Genomic DNA, 14068 nt, shown 5'->3' on the forward strand with positions numbered 1-14068 from the left:
TGTGTAGATAATCTCTGAAGATCAGTCAAAATAATTGATTTCTCAGCCCATGGTTTTTTACGGGATTCCTATCCCGACCACGGCCGGGCCTGGTACACCCACGATTAAATATACACAATAAGTCAGAAAGTCTTTTGGCAGTGGGAATCAGTAGATCATGAGAATATGAAGAAAGTAAAAAAAAAAAAAAAAGAAAAAAATAGGTAACAAAGGAGAAGAAAAGTATATACAGTCGTCTAAGTTCTATGCTAAGAAAGAGAAACAAGTCGGTCGTGCTTTCATCAGGGCTGAGGTTGGGGAGGACCATTGGTGATCTGTGTCTGGTGGGTGTCCCAATATTCTGGTGGGCGGGTCTCGCGCTCAACCGTCACCGTCACGTCTTGTCGGATTCTGAGAGCACGATCGGACCCATCATCGCTCAGGTCCCGCTCGTCGCTCTGGTTGACGCTGACATCGGAAACCGCTTTCTGATGCATAGCAGTGCTATGGTTTGTGTAGTCCTGCATGTTGTAATCCCCAGACCGTAGCTGACTGGCGGGTCCGTAAGCCCGAAGCCCCGATCCCTTGCTGGTCCAAGGTCCTGACCGATACCGGTCTGTGCCTCTCTTGGACCCTCCTGTCCAACTCTTGAGAGCGGGGAACACGTCACGCAGCAGAGACCAAACAAGAGGAAGATTGGTGACGAGAATGGCGACGGTTGCTTCGCGAAAATACCAGTTCATATAGACGTAGGAGATCAGTGACGGAACCAGGCAGTAGATTTTGTTCAGGACGGCCGCAACAATGACAAAGATTCCCATGCCGAAGAGGACGAGAAGGATGACTTTCTGCTTGAGTGGAACGCGAACTTGCATCAGGAGCGGAATGGCGACAGCGAGCATGAAGACATCGGCGGAAATGGAGACGGCGCCCTGGACGATCTCGTAGTACTGGTACGACGAGCATTGGTCTTTACTGAGTTAGCATAAGACTTTCTCTTCTCGAGGGCGGTCATATGGACGAGAACTGACAGTCAGGCGTGGGTACAGCCCAGTAGTTGGACAGAGGCCGGCAGATGAGAAACAAGGACAGTTCAACGGCCACGAAGCCTAGGGCGACGTAGACTGAAAGATAGGTGACCCATTTACGTGCATGCAGACCCTCGCTTTGTAAGAATCATGTTAGCCGTACCTTCGAGGAAAGCCGCAAGAAGAGAAGACCTACGTGATACGGGAATAAATCACCAGCATGCAGGCCTTCATCGCCCAGATGGCCAGAACAAACGAGTGCTCCGACACAAAAACCCATTTGCTTCCCCTCACCCGATCAGCATAGGTAGCCGGCGTCAAATTCGCTCTATCTTCTTCGGTCATCAAATTCGAACCCCCTCCCGAGGCAACTTCATTCAGGGCAACGCATAATAGCGTGTACCATAAGACGGCGAAGAGCATGAGATAGTCATCGACTTGAAGGTTGCGAACACCCAGTCGACGTATACGTGCGACACTTTATCAAGACAAGGAGGTTAGTATCAAGCTAACAAAACGGCACATTGCAGTTTCAAGGCATGGTACTAACAATCGCAGAACAGTTCCCAATATCCCTACACCATAGAGCACCCATGTTTCCGTTGCAAAGCTCTTTGCAAACTCCGGGCCTAAGCCTGACATGGTGTCGGACCTCAACCTGATAAACCAGAGAGAAAAAGAAAGGTTAGCTAAACAGGCAATCAAAAGACACCCATGTCAGGGACTATAGTGAGATAAATAAGACAAGTAGGGTACCGACATCGTGGAGAGATAAACTTTGGGTAAATCAGCAGCTCATCGACTAGCGACGCCATACAACACCAGAACAACCTGCCAGATTGGGGTTAAAGTCTGATTACGCTGATAGACGGGTTTGTTAGTCTGGCGATAATGAACCTTGAAGTGAAAAAAGTAGTGAGCAGGGATGGTTGATTGGATGTTGTGTACATGACTGCGTGCCTGAGTAGCTGTCCCAGAGGAATAGCAATTGTTAGTTCGTGGGTGAACCCCGGGCCAGCCACCTGTAGCCAGGCCCAGAGGAAAAAACAACTCAACTAATGAGTAGATAATAATGGCCCGTGGCTCAAAAGATGTTCATACTGGCCAGTGGGGATACCAATAGATGTGGACCTGCTAGGTATATTGAGAATGAGACAATCGGATAAGTGAACGAGAACGACATGAGACTGGCTGGGACCCGAGAATGATTCTTTCCAATCAAATCAGAATTTCGAAAGCATGATTCAGACAAAGGACCTAGTGCAAGATAATGGCCTTGTCACCATGCCTGGTTTAGCTCAAGCTCGTGGAATGAAGCAGTGGGATGGATTTAGTGTTTTCAGAAATTGACTTGACCATGGGAGCGCCACTGTCAAACCAATGATTCTAATTGTAGAGAAATTAGTCCATTAATAATTCTCGTTTCATCGACTCTGGGCTGCAAAAGAAATTTCTGTTGTTATCTCTGTATGTATCGAGTATTGTGAAGTGAAAACTCTCAAGGTAACATTAACAAGTGATGACCTGCGTCGTCAGTGGAGAGTTAGCTTGCTCTAAAACCTAGGGCTAACTCTAAACTGAGTTAGTCTGGTCTTTTTCTTTTCTGATTGACACCAGCAGAAACAGCTCTCAGTCTCATCCATGACCCCATCGTCCCACCCATTTCTGTCTCCAGTAGTCGAGTCCCCTGCCTTTCTTGAATTTGGACGCTGGGCGATTCTGTGGTTCAGCCCCAGGTACTGCTCCATAGATTTACATCCAGATTCGCCGTCCTAGGTCGATCCCTTCCCTCAAGTGCGACTGTGCTTGCATCTGAGCGGTGGTCGATCGTTTGCCTCAGATCTGTTCTTGAAAGAACTATCTACATAAGCAATTGGATACTGCATAGTCTGCATTTAATTTTGCAGACTCTGCAGACTAACTAGATACACTTGGCAATTTAGTATCACCGACCGAAGCGATTTTGCTAGGATTCTAAGTCCATAATCCTTGCATGCGAAGTAAAAAATTTTTTCCTAATCCCTGTCTTTTGTGGGTCAGGGGAAACGTCGTCGAAGCCCGTACTTGGTCTGCGATTCGCATGCAATCTAGGCTTGCAACATGGCTGTGGCTGGCTGCCCTGGAGCATTGCATGATGTTCCACAGTCCCAGCAACCTGGAGGCAACTCCCAGGTCTGAACTGACTGCGAACTCCGACTCGCCCCTGCCGAAGGAAAAGTGAGCACTACTACTGTGCACAGAAAAGTATGTCTCCCAGTACACGATCACATATCCTAATATGCCACCCACCTGGTGCTAGCTCTCTTGACGCAGGCCTCAACTGTTCCTGATCCAATATTGCTCAAGTCTAGACTCTAGTATGTGGGCATAGGACAATTCTCCAATTATGTGTCATTATTACTGGTCGACAGCTGGTTTTGCCTTGAAATAACTGAGTCGAACGCTCTACGGGGCTTCTCGGTCTCTGAAGTGAGGGAAGGACTTGACTGTGTCTGAAGTAGAGAGCCTATCTACGCCTCTCTAGACTCTTAAGCCTCCACCAGAACGGCCGGAGTTCTTCGGATGACGCGGCGCATGCTCATGCTTACCACCTGGCATTGAGAGTCGAGACTCATTAGCCATGATAGTTTGACAGGCAATTGTGAGTTAGTTGTCGAGTCAGTAATTGCTTCGGCATAGGTGATCTCTGTCCTGCACACCATCCTTTCATGATGCGCGATCACGAGATGGTCCCGGCATGATTTCCGACTCGAGAGGGCCCATAATAATGGCCCGATCGTTCGATATCGGTCGATGCTTAGCTTCCGGTGATATCGAATATTTTCCCCGGCGTCCGGACGCTGTGGAATACAATGAGACGACCGGCTTTCATCATTCCACATGAAACCCCAGGGCGCTTGGCTCGACGGCCGAGTCCCATTGTGCTGTCGCGAAGTGGCCCCCATTCTTACAAGTTATTTCAGAGAAATAAATCACGCATACGAAGCAGTGAAGTGGACTCTCAGTATCAAGGATGCTCGATACATGTTTCTGATCCACGCCCGTTGACTACGAGTTTCAATAGCGCCATGACTAGCAACTTAGCCAGACTTCGGATCCAGGAACAGACAGTTTCTAGTTACTCTCAAATGGTCGTTAGGCTCTAGCAAGGTCGTATCCACGTAGTAGTAGTGATGCCGTGACGATCTATTTGCCATTGCTCTCGTTCCGCATCGAGAATAGGTATCCAACCAGGTCTCGCCTGTTGCTTGACGTTCCCCTCCACAAGGCTCAATAGCGCCGGAGGTTGTATACCGGAATAGAACAAGAACGAGACTAACCTACCATCGTACTCACCGGATGATAAACATCGGGATAACCGACAATGGGCCCAGAGATTCGATGCGTCCATATTCTCGACAGTTGCACAATACGCTGCAGCCTACAAGTACTACTGAGACAGCTCCATCAAGAATATTAATTGAGGTCCATTGCAAGCTTGAATTAGCCGATAGCTCTATTTAAGACTGTTTCAGATTGACTAATAGCATCGCAGTTTAGAGGCTGCTGCATGCTACTCTCGTTATGTGATGTATGAAGGATGCTTGGAAGTTGGGATACTGAATATTAATAGTCTAGAAGTCACCAGTGCATCCATCGGTACCTCTAGGCGAGTCAAGAGAATTCCCAGCGATGGCTGTTGTTCAGCCTTATCATCCGATAGTCTCCAACAACTTTCGAAATCAAAGGCTAGTAGTGTAGGAGTAGTGAGCCTGAATCAGCCATACTATCAATTTGTAGGGCTGTAAGCCGTAGCACCCATATTATTATTATGAACAGTATATTGTTGTCATAGTATTTGCGCTACCGATAACAACCTAATGTCCCTAATAATAATTTGGTTACACTGGACACCATCGAGACCTGACGCGGAATTCCATCTTATTGGCTGTACTCGAATTAAGCTCCACCCAATATACTTTCCTGTGGCAAGGGCGAGCCACGGGCAGACCTGGAACCAGCTCGTGGTGGAATAGCATGGAGTCTCTATCTACCAAGTACCTAACAAAAAATGGGTCGTCTGCCGCCAACATTCATAACAAGTTACGAACTCAGCAACTCTGTGAATAACTAAATTGGCATCGAGCGTCGGAATACTCCGAGATTTGAGACTCAATGTTCAAGGACAAACTTTAATTGACTAGCACGTGAGAAGCCAAGGGGCCCAAGTGGACTTTTCCTTTAAACTACTGCATGCCTCAGGTTATGGGTGGCCATATGAATAATTTTACATACTACCTTACCTACGTACCTTACTCTGAAGACTTGTATGCAGATTACATGCACGACTCAGACAGTCCACTTTATTTTCAATTGAATCAGTCCCTGTCTGTACTCATTCACGACATTTCCCCCAGATCATAAGGAAGATATCAAAAGTGTGGAGATAGAGATATCTAGCTGTCCCATGGGGCTCGGCTCCTCCAACTTGGACCAGTGTTTGACTACGACCTCTCATCTCAGAGGCCAACTGCTCCGAATGATATCTGGATAGAGTCTGCCATCTGCTCAAGCTCCCTCTTTGGGAAAAGGCTTCTCGGCGTACCCCTGTACTTTTCATACAAGTCTGTTGCAACCGCGATTATCATCGACCAATAATATGTGCTTTATCAGTCCCGCTTCTGATCGTCTCGCCCACATGAGCAGGTTCTTGTGAAATCTGATTCGCCCACCAATGCTTATCCCTGCTGCACTACCTTAGATCTGACCCCACAATTAGCTGTAAATACAATACCAGTACGATGGCCAAGGGTGTTCAACCGGGTTGTCCTCCAGGCATCCCTCAAGAGTATCTAAATACTATAAACTGCTGCCGGCCGGATTGACGAGCAAATCTGATGTTGGATTTCTCTTCATCCTCCATCCGGACGGCTCTGGAGGTGATATATGTCAGCACCTATCGATATCCTCTCATAGTCGCCATCACCCTTACTGATCTGCAGTAACTAAGAGCGTACCTCCATATACCCGTACACGTGCAGGACACAGCCAGTGATACCCTACCTCGCCATCCGTCGACTTGGTCGTCCAAATCTATCTTAATAATTCGCCTTTTCCTCGATCATAATAATACTCGTCTTCAGCCGGTCTCTCACCGATCGGTTCAATTCCCCCCCGTTGTTTGATATCACCCGAAATGGCAGCGGTGGAAAATCCGGAAAAGATGGCTGCAGTTGAGGCCAGCGCAGAGGAACGCCCTTCGACAGAATTGGTCAATGCATCCGGCCATCGTCAAGAGCTCGAACGGAACTTCAGCTTGCTCAGTATTTGTGCCGTCGCTGTTACCACAGGAAACACATGGATTGCTCAGGGTGGCAGTTTAGTACGTTCACCCTCAGCAACCAGTTACTAACAGTTGAGCTAACAGTGTATTTCAAGGTCACTGCTATGTATAATGGAGGACCTGCCGGTGTTATCTATGAATTGTGAGATCACTTTGGATCAGTCAATCATCAGTCGATACTAACCATGAGTTAAGCATTGCTGTTTCCGTCTGTTATTGGATGGTCGCCGCATCTATTGCAGAGCTCGCATCGGCGATGCCTTCTGCCAGTGGTGGTATGTCGCGACTCTGCTCTGTCCTTTCTTAGGAGCCTCGCTAACCCGGGCAATCAGTCTACCACTGGGCCTCGATCACCGCTGGAAAGTATGGTCGCGTTTGCGGATTCTTCGCTGGATTCTGGAACTGTCTTGCATGGATCCTAGGAGCTGCCTCCATGTCTGCCATCTTGGGCCAACAGACCGTCTCCATGTACGCGCTCATGCATCCTGGCTTCGTCCCTCAGGCATGGCACACCTTCATCAGCTTCATCATCTGCACCTGGATGTGCTGCTGCATTGTGCTCTTCATGAACCGCTTCCTCCCTCACATTGGTAATCTTGGCATGTTCTTCATTCTTGCCGGTGTGTTCATCACTATCATCGTCTGTGCTGTGATGCCTCATATCAACGGCCAAGCATATCTCGACGATAAGACAGTGTGGCGCACTTGGAATAACCAGACCGGCTGGTCGAGCAACGGCTTTGTCTTCGTTGCAGGAATGCTCAATGGCGCTTACAGTGTTGGCACTCCCGACTGCTCTAGCCACCTTGCAGAGGAAATCCCACGGTGAGCTGATTTTAGTCGGAGTCAGTGGATCTAGTACGCTAACCCGGTGCTATAGGCCCAGTCGCAACATCCCTAAGGCCGTCCTCGCTCAAATGTCTGTCGGCTTCGTCACTGGTCTTCTCTATATGATCGCCGTCTTCTATGCCATCAATGACCTCGACCTGGTCATGAGCAATCCCTACGGTTTCCCCCTCGCCGAGATCTACCGCCAGGCCACGGGTACTCGAGGTGGCTCCCTTGGTTTGCTGATCGTTGCCTTCCTGCCCACTGTCATCACATGTGCTGGTTGCTACATCACCGCCGGCCGTACCTTGTGGACCATTTCCCGTGATAGAGCGACCCCTTTCTCCGGCTGGCTCGGCCGTATCAATACCCGGATGCACAACCCTTTCAACGCGACCCTGGTCTGTGGTGTGCTTATTACCATCCTTGCGTGCATTTACGTCGGATCCACCACCGCTTTCAATGCCTTCGTCGGTTGTTTCGTGCAGCTGTCTTCCCTCTCCTACCTCGCCGCCATCCTCCCTCATGTCCTCACCCGCCGCTCCACCTTCCAACCTGGCTACTTCTGGATGGGTCGCATCGGCTTCGTCATCAATATCCTTAGCTCCATCTACATCGTTGCCTTCGTTGTCATCTTCTGCTTCCCCTACTCCATGCCTACCAGCGCCGCTACGATGAACTACGCCAGTTTGATGACCGGTGGACTGACCATCTTCGTGGCTGTCTGGTGGTTCATCCGTCGGGGCTCCTACGAAGGACCCAAGAACATTCCTCTGACCGACAAGGCCGTGCTGGACGACGCAAAGTAAATGTGCGGTCCAAAAAGGTCAATGGTGGCATCGGATATTCTGACATTGTTTCATGAACTCTCACCGCGATGGTTCTGCCTTTTGCTCTTTGCAGTTTGTTGCCGATGATATGAGTGATTATTTTGGTGCTGCTCATGATCTATATGTATTTTAATTCCTATTCAAAAGAGTTGGCGCAATTACTAGAATCACAATAATACCCCTACATCAATTGGAATCTCTAATCCCTGTTATGGCGATGGCATGTGCTCGCGAAGCAGCGCTTGGGAAGTAACCTCTGGTCGTGGACAGGTTGGTCATCACGTATCGTTAACACCGATAAGGTCGCCGGATCGAGCCCGGCACTGGTCACATATGTCTTTTTACTTTTGTTTTTGTTCTGGCTTTGAGTCCGGATTCTTTTTTGCTTCTAGAGAGGAATATCTGGGGCATCACTGTCAGGATGAGATGAGTCAAGACGCGGGATCAACCAGTCAAGGTTAGAGTTGGGTGTCGTTAGCCTTTTAGTTGAACATAACTTCGATCTGTTAACATCAATGCTCATTACTGGCTCTGCATTATTTACTAGACTAGATACTATCTTGAAATAATGTGCCTTGATTGATGACTGAGGTTGGGCTTGGCGCTGGTCTCCGCACGTGCGGCACGCTTCGACGCGTCGCTGGAGATTCGCGACTGATTACACCCTGTGCCTGCGAGAACAGCCTCGATAACAATCAACAACAGGAACGATGGAGCCGATATAACGCAATTGAGTCTGGGCTCTTCCTAATTATACTCTGTTTGATTTTCTTGTAAAGAGCAGGGCCTCTCGAAGGCCTGAATTTATTCTTTTTTCTTTATTTATTGAGGTCCTTGTTCCGGTTTGTCGTGTGCTTCGTGCTCCCTTGGATTACGCTGCAATGTATCTTCCTCGTCAACTCATATCGCACCTCTACCTACAACTCCTCCGATCACATCACCCGCTCTCTCCTCCCGTGCTGGTCCTCGTAGCACTCGAACCCGATGCCCTCTGCGCTTGTCGAATCCTGACCGCCCTCTTGAAGCGCGACTATATCCCCCACAAGATCCAGCCGGTAGCCGGATATGGCGATCTCGCGCGCGCCGGCGAGGAGCTGGTCAAGCCTATGCAAACGCACAATGGGGGCAGTGGAGGAGTGGTCGTATGTCTAGGCGTGGGAGGCTTGGTGGATCTCAACGAGATACTCTGTCTGAGCAGCCCGGACGACGAGGTGGAGGATATGGGCGGGGTGGAGGCATGGGTGTTCGACTCGAGGCGACCGTGGAATCTGAGCAATGTCTTTGGTGGGGAGGCAGCGGCGGCTTCGGCGGATGGGAGTGATGGCGCTTCGCGGCGGAACACGCGCGGTGTCGACAAGGGATGCATCACTCCATCGTACAAATCGGGCGCGGGTGGTATCGTCGTTTACGATGACGGAGATATTGAGGAGGAGATGAGCGAGGAGAGAGAGGCGTACTGCGCGCTGTTGGACATGCCGGAGGTAGACGAAGATGAAGAGGATATTGACGGATCTGGCAGCGAAAATGACGAGGAGCATCCTTCCAGCTCGGGGTCAAAGAAGAGGAAATCGTGGTCGGGACGCGAAAATGAGGATGAATCTGACGAGAACGACGGCCCCCCGCGTCAACGGCGGAGGAGTAATTCAGTATGTTTGCGATCTGCCCTCATGTTTGCTGTTTGCTGTGATCTCTAACGTCCGCCGGCAGGGGTCTTCCATTGCTTCGTCTCCAAGTCGTCGACCGAGGGACGAGCATAACTCCTCGAACTCTTCTCGCTCCGTGACACCGGGCTCAGATTCGCCGTCACCCGCGCTGCCGAGGCAGCCGTCTGCACGATCATTGAGGCGACGGCTGATTCGGCTCAAGAGGAAACATGAGAAGGTGTTACAGAAGTATTATTCCACTGGCACATCGTATTCCGAACCGATATCCTCGCTTGTGTATTCTCTCGCATCCGAACTTGGCCGGGAAGATAACGACCTTCTGTGGTTGGCCATTGTCGGCGTCTCCAGCTTGGAACTCAGTGGTCGTACGATGTCTGGAGTTGGCATCTCCAATCCATCAGAATCCGGGGGGTCTGCTGGCTGGGGTGGCGAACGTGGTGAACGCATTCGTCAAATATTACGAGACGAAGTTCATCGATTGAACCCGCCCGACCCGTACGAGCGAGACAGAGACATTAGAGGGGAGATCAACGGCGTGATCCCCACAACCGCCAAATCGCCAACAGACAAGTCTATTCGATTATCTCCAGAACCCCGTTTCATTCTGGTCCGACACTGGTCCCTCTACGAAAGTATGCTACATAGTCCCTATCTGGCATCACGACTCCACGTTTGGACGGAGAATGGTCGGAAGCGATTGCACAAGCTCCTCGCGAAGATGGGAATCAGCTTGAGCCAGTGTCATCAGAACTACACTCACATGGATATGGAACTGAAGCGAGTACTACGGCAACGGCTTCTCAAATATGCACCAATGTACGGCCTGGAAGGACTCGTACCGCCCGACGCATCTGGTCATGTCTCCTCCCGCGAGGGGTGGGGCTTCGTGCGCTGCTGGGGCTGGAAAGCCTGTCTTTCCGCCACAGACGTGGGCGTCATTATAGGCGCGATCCTCGAGGTTGGGCCAGAGGAAGCTCCTGGTGCCACCTGGGACACAAAGCGCCTCTCGCGCCCCAAAAGCGCAAACGAGGGGAATGGCGCCGATGACGCCACCGAGTCTGATTTGTCTAGCCTTCTGCCGCGATTCTGGAGCGCATACGATGCTTTGTCGCTCACCTCAGAATCGCCAACCCTCCTTCTGAAAGCACTCCCGCTCGCTCAGCATCTTCACCGGGCCATTCTGCGTACCGGTACATCTCTCCTATCGAAGCACCAAATCCGACACCTGCGAGCATTTCGCATTGCGGTTGTTAAGGATGGTCCGGATGTCAAACTGTTTACAAATCCCGGAGCTCTGACGAAATTGGCTCTTTGGATAGCCGAGGCCATCAGAGTCCAAGAGCGTGAGCGAGGCGACGGCGTCAAGATTGGAAAGAAGCGAGCGGCAGGGACTCCCTTGGTGCTGGCCGGACTTGACGAAGACCGAGGCCTGTATGTCGTTGTCGGTACGGGTGGCGGCGGAGGTGTGATCGATTACGCGGCGATGCACAAGCGTCAAGAAGAACGCCGTAAGAAAAAGGAAACAAAGGAGAAGAAACAGAAAGAACGCGAGGAACGTCGAGCGCAGCGCGCAGCCGAGCGTGCTCAACGCGGAAATGACGATGACGACGAAGAAGAAGCCGAGGAGACGGAGGAGGAATCGGAGTCATCATCGGAATCGGAGTCGGAGTCGGAGGACGAGCTTGACATTCGCGGTAACAAGCACCTTTTGCGGAACCGATTCGGGATTGCCTTCCAGGAGGTGGTGCAGGAGACCAACACTCGCGTGCGTATCGACAGCTTCGAGCATTGTGTCGTAGAAGTCCAAAAGGAGGACCTGGGTGGCTTCCTGGAAGCTTTGAGCTTCCGCAGCGTCGTCGGTTAAAGTCCGAGTCTCGCACCGTCCTGCCTTGCTCAAGTGAATACTGTGGCTGTTGCCATTGCTCGATAATTTCCTCAAAGCTAATCCCGGCGATATATTTGCGATGCGTTCTCTCTTTCCTTGCTGGTTGGCTGGCTGCGTGGGGTGAGGTCTCTGGGGGTTGGGTGGAATCGGTGTTCATTTCAATGGGATAAAAAAAGGAATATGTGTTCATGACCAGTTGGAAATCTGTTTGTTTACTTTCTTTTGTTCTTCTCCCCATCGGTTACCAGCATTTTTGTCATTCGCCTTGTCCATGGCCATCTTGCATACCCCCTGCACATGTCACGGCGTTGGCGGTGTTACGGACCGGGCTTGGATTCCGTTTACCCTTCCATTTTCTCATGATTGATTTATAGCTGTCAAGAGCAATGTCCATGGGCGATCTTGTCTGTTGAATAGCATGTGCGACATGTCCTGCATTCATTAATAGAGCTATTTTTACTTTGTTATTGGGTGATGATACAGTGAGATCCCAAACCTCATAGGACGGAAACTTAGGTCATGAACAAGTCTGACACTCTAATCAACTGAGTGGATAGGGCTTATCCATGGAGAGTCCAGCCTTCCAAAGGCTTCTAAGCAAGTGCTAAACGTTCTACTCTCTGCATGAAAGATTGTTGTTTTGGGAGCTTCGGCAATTGCTCCGACCCAACAACGGAGTTTCCCCGCATATCCAATGCCGCGCGATAGAGTCAATTGCCCGGGTTGTCTCCGTATGGGATTGAGTATTTGAGACCGCTGAGACGCTCAATTCATATATTCTCTTTTTATATACTAAATCAACATGTCTTTCCCAAAAGAATATCCCGCACTGCCTCGCGAAAGTACCTTGTCACAGCTTCCGCCCGCATACCCCGCAGACGCCCAGGAACAGATCGTCCAGCTCCTTTCGAAATCTTCACTGAATCGCTTGGTTGTGCTAGATGATGATCCTACAGGCACCCAAACTTGTCATGATATCCCTGTGCTCACCGTCTGGGACGTCCCGACGCTGATTAAGGAATTCCAACAAGATTCCGCTGGGTTTTTTATTCTCACCAACTCGCGCGCACTTCCACCACTTGAAGCGGAGAAGCTCATCCGCGGCATCTGCGAAAACGTCTCGCAGGCAGCCCGATCCACATCTCAGACTGTCGACATCGTTCTTCGAGGCGACAGTACATTGCGCGGCCACTTTCCACTGGAAGCAGACGTCGCGCAGTCCGTGTTCGGCCCCGCAGATGCATGGGTGCTGGCACCCTTCTTCTTCCAGGGCGGTCGGTTTACCATCAACGATGTACACTATGTAGCAGAGGGGGAGACGCTGGTGCCTGCGGGGTTGACACAGTTCGCCAAGGATGCGACCTTTGGGTACAAAAGCTCGAATCTAAGGGACTATGTCATGGAGAAAGCACCTGGCCGGTTCACTCCCGAGCAATTGCACTCCATCACAATCGAGGACGTTCGAATGGGTGGACCCCAGGCCGTATACGAGAAGCTCATGAGCTTCCCCAAGGAAGGCGTCGTCATCGTCAATGCCGCAGCGGAGTCAGACATGCACGTTTTCGTCGCCGGCTTGCTCCTAGGTACGTTTTCGAACCCTTTCTGTCTTTGGTCCAATGCTGAGTAAAAAACAGCCGAAGCCAAAGGAAAACACTTCCTCTACCGCACCGGCGCAGCCTTCGTTTCCTCCCGGCTGGGAATCCGCTCCATCCCACCCATCACAGCCCAACAACTGGGCCTCCCCTCCCCCCGCAAAACAGGCGGCCTCATCCTCGCCGGCTCCTACGTCCCCAAGACAACCGCCCAGCTCAAGGTCCTGACCGATACCCGCGGCGCAACCGGCGCCCTCGCCATCATCGAAATGGACGTAGCGGATCTCATCGCCTCCCCAGATAGCGCGGAGCGCGTAATCCGTCGCGTCGTCCACGAGACAGAGACGCACCTGCAATCCGGCACGGATACGCTGGTTATGACGAGTCGGAAGCTGATAACGGGCCAGGACGAGCTCTCCTCGCTGGCTATCGGGGCGAAGGTCGCCGAGGCGCTGGTCAAGGTTCTGCAGCAGATCCAGGTGCGGCCGAGATATATCATTGCAAAGGTAAGGGTTCGTGCATTGCAAACGGGAGAATTGTTCAGCTAATGATTGGTTTGTTGCTGTCAGGGCGGAATCACCTCCTCAGACGCCGCTACCAAGGGGCTTAATATCAAGCGTGCCATGATTGTCGGTCAGGCTGCGCCTGGCGTGCCGCTCTGGCGATGTGATGAGTCGACGTCCAGGCATCAGGGTGTCCCGTTTGTTGTGTTCCCCGGCAATGTGGGTGGGGAGTCGACGCTGTGTGAGCTGGTGGAAGCATGGAGCTGAGGATAGACGTTTTTGTATAGTTTCATAATGATCTGAATGCACATATATCCAATGGAAGACTCTACAACGGGAGATTTGGTTTACGGATGGGAATTGGATACTGGGCTATGTGGCCCGTAGGCCACGCGGAATGTGTACCTTCATTCAACTAACCTAACTGGCACTTGGA

At 50.9% G+C, this 14068-nt stretch overlaps 4 protein-coding genes and 1 non-coding gene across 5 annotated transcripts; 4 read left to right on the forward strand and 1 right to left on the reverse strand.

Moving 5' to 3' along the window:
• Positions 1-281: 281 nt before the first annotated feature.
• On the reverse strand, positions 282-1649 carry Aspvir_008903 (uncharacterized protein; the record flags this gene model as incomplete). Its single annotated transcript, XM_043272059.1, has 4 exons — positions 282-949; positions 1011-1144; positions 1204-1485; positions 1558-1649. 4 exons carry the CDS (start codon positions 1647-1649, stop codon positions 282-284), a joined length of 1176 nt encoding a protein of 391 aa, XP_043127994.1.
• A 4534-nt stretch (positions 1650-6183) lies between these two features.
• On the forward strand, positions 6184-7967 carry Aspvir_008904 (putative choline transport protein; the record flags this gene model as incomplete). The annotated part of the gene is made up of 5 exons (XM_043272060.1): positions 6184-6369; positions 6426-6472; positions 6526-6605; positions 6663-7155; positions 7211-7967. 5 exons carry the CDS (start codon positions 6184-6186, stop codon positions 7965-7967), a joined length of 1563 nt encoding a protein of 520 aa, XP_043127995.1.
• A 272-nt stretch (positions 7968-8239) lies between these two features.
• Positions 8240-8318, forward strand: Aspvir_008905. The gene has a single exon. It is a non-coding gene; the product is annotated as a tRNA-Val (tRNA).
• Positions 8319-8869: 551 nt separating this feature from the next.
• On the forward strand, positions 8870-11516 carry Aspvir_008906 (cell division control 45 family protein; the record flags this gene model as incomplete). Its single annotated transcript, XM_043272061.1, has 2 exons — positions 8870-9634; positions 9696-11516. 2 exons carry the CDS (start codon positions 8870-8872, stop codon positions 11514-11516), a joined length of 2586 nt encoding a protein of 861 aa, XP_043127996.1.
• Positions 11517-12339: 823 nt separating this feature from the next.
• On the forward strand, positions 12340-13899 carry Aspvir_008907 (uncharacterized protein; the record flags this gene model as incomplete). Its single annotated transcript, XM_043272062.1, has 3 exons — positions 12340-13120; positions 13172-13635; positions 13699-13899. 3 exons carry the CDS (start codon positions 12340-12342, stop codon positions 13897-13899), a joined length of 1446 nt encoding a protein of 481 aa, XP_043127997.1.
• Between the last annotated feature and the right edge of the window lie 169 nt (positions 13900-14068).

The sequence above is a fragment of the Aspergillus viridinutans genome, assembly GCF_018404265.1.
Source record: "Aspergillus viridinutans IFM 47045 DNA, scaffold_7, whole genome shotgun sequence".
Classification (NCBI taxonomy): domain Eukaryota; kingdom Fungi; phylum Ascomycota; class Eurotiomycetes; order Eurotiales; family Aspergillaceae; genus Aspergillus; species Aspergillus viridinutans.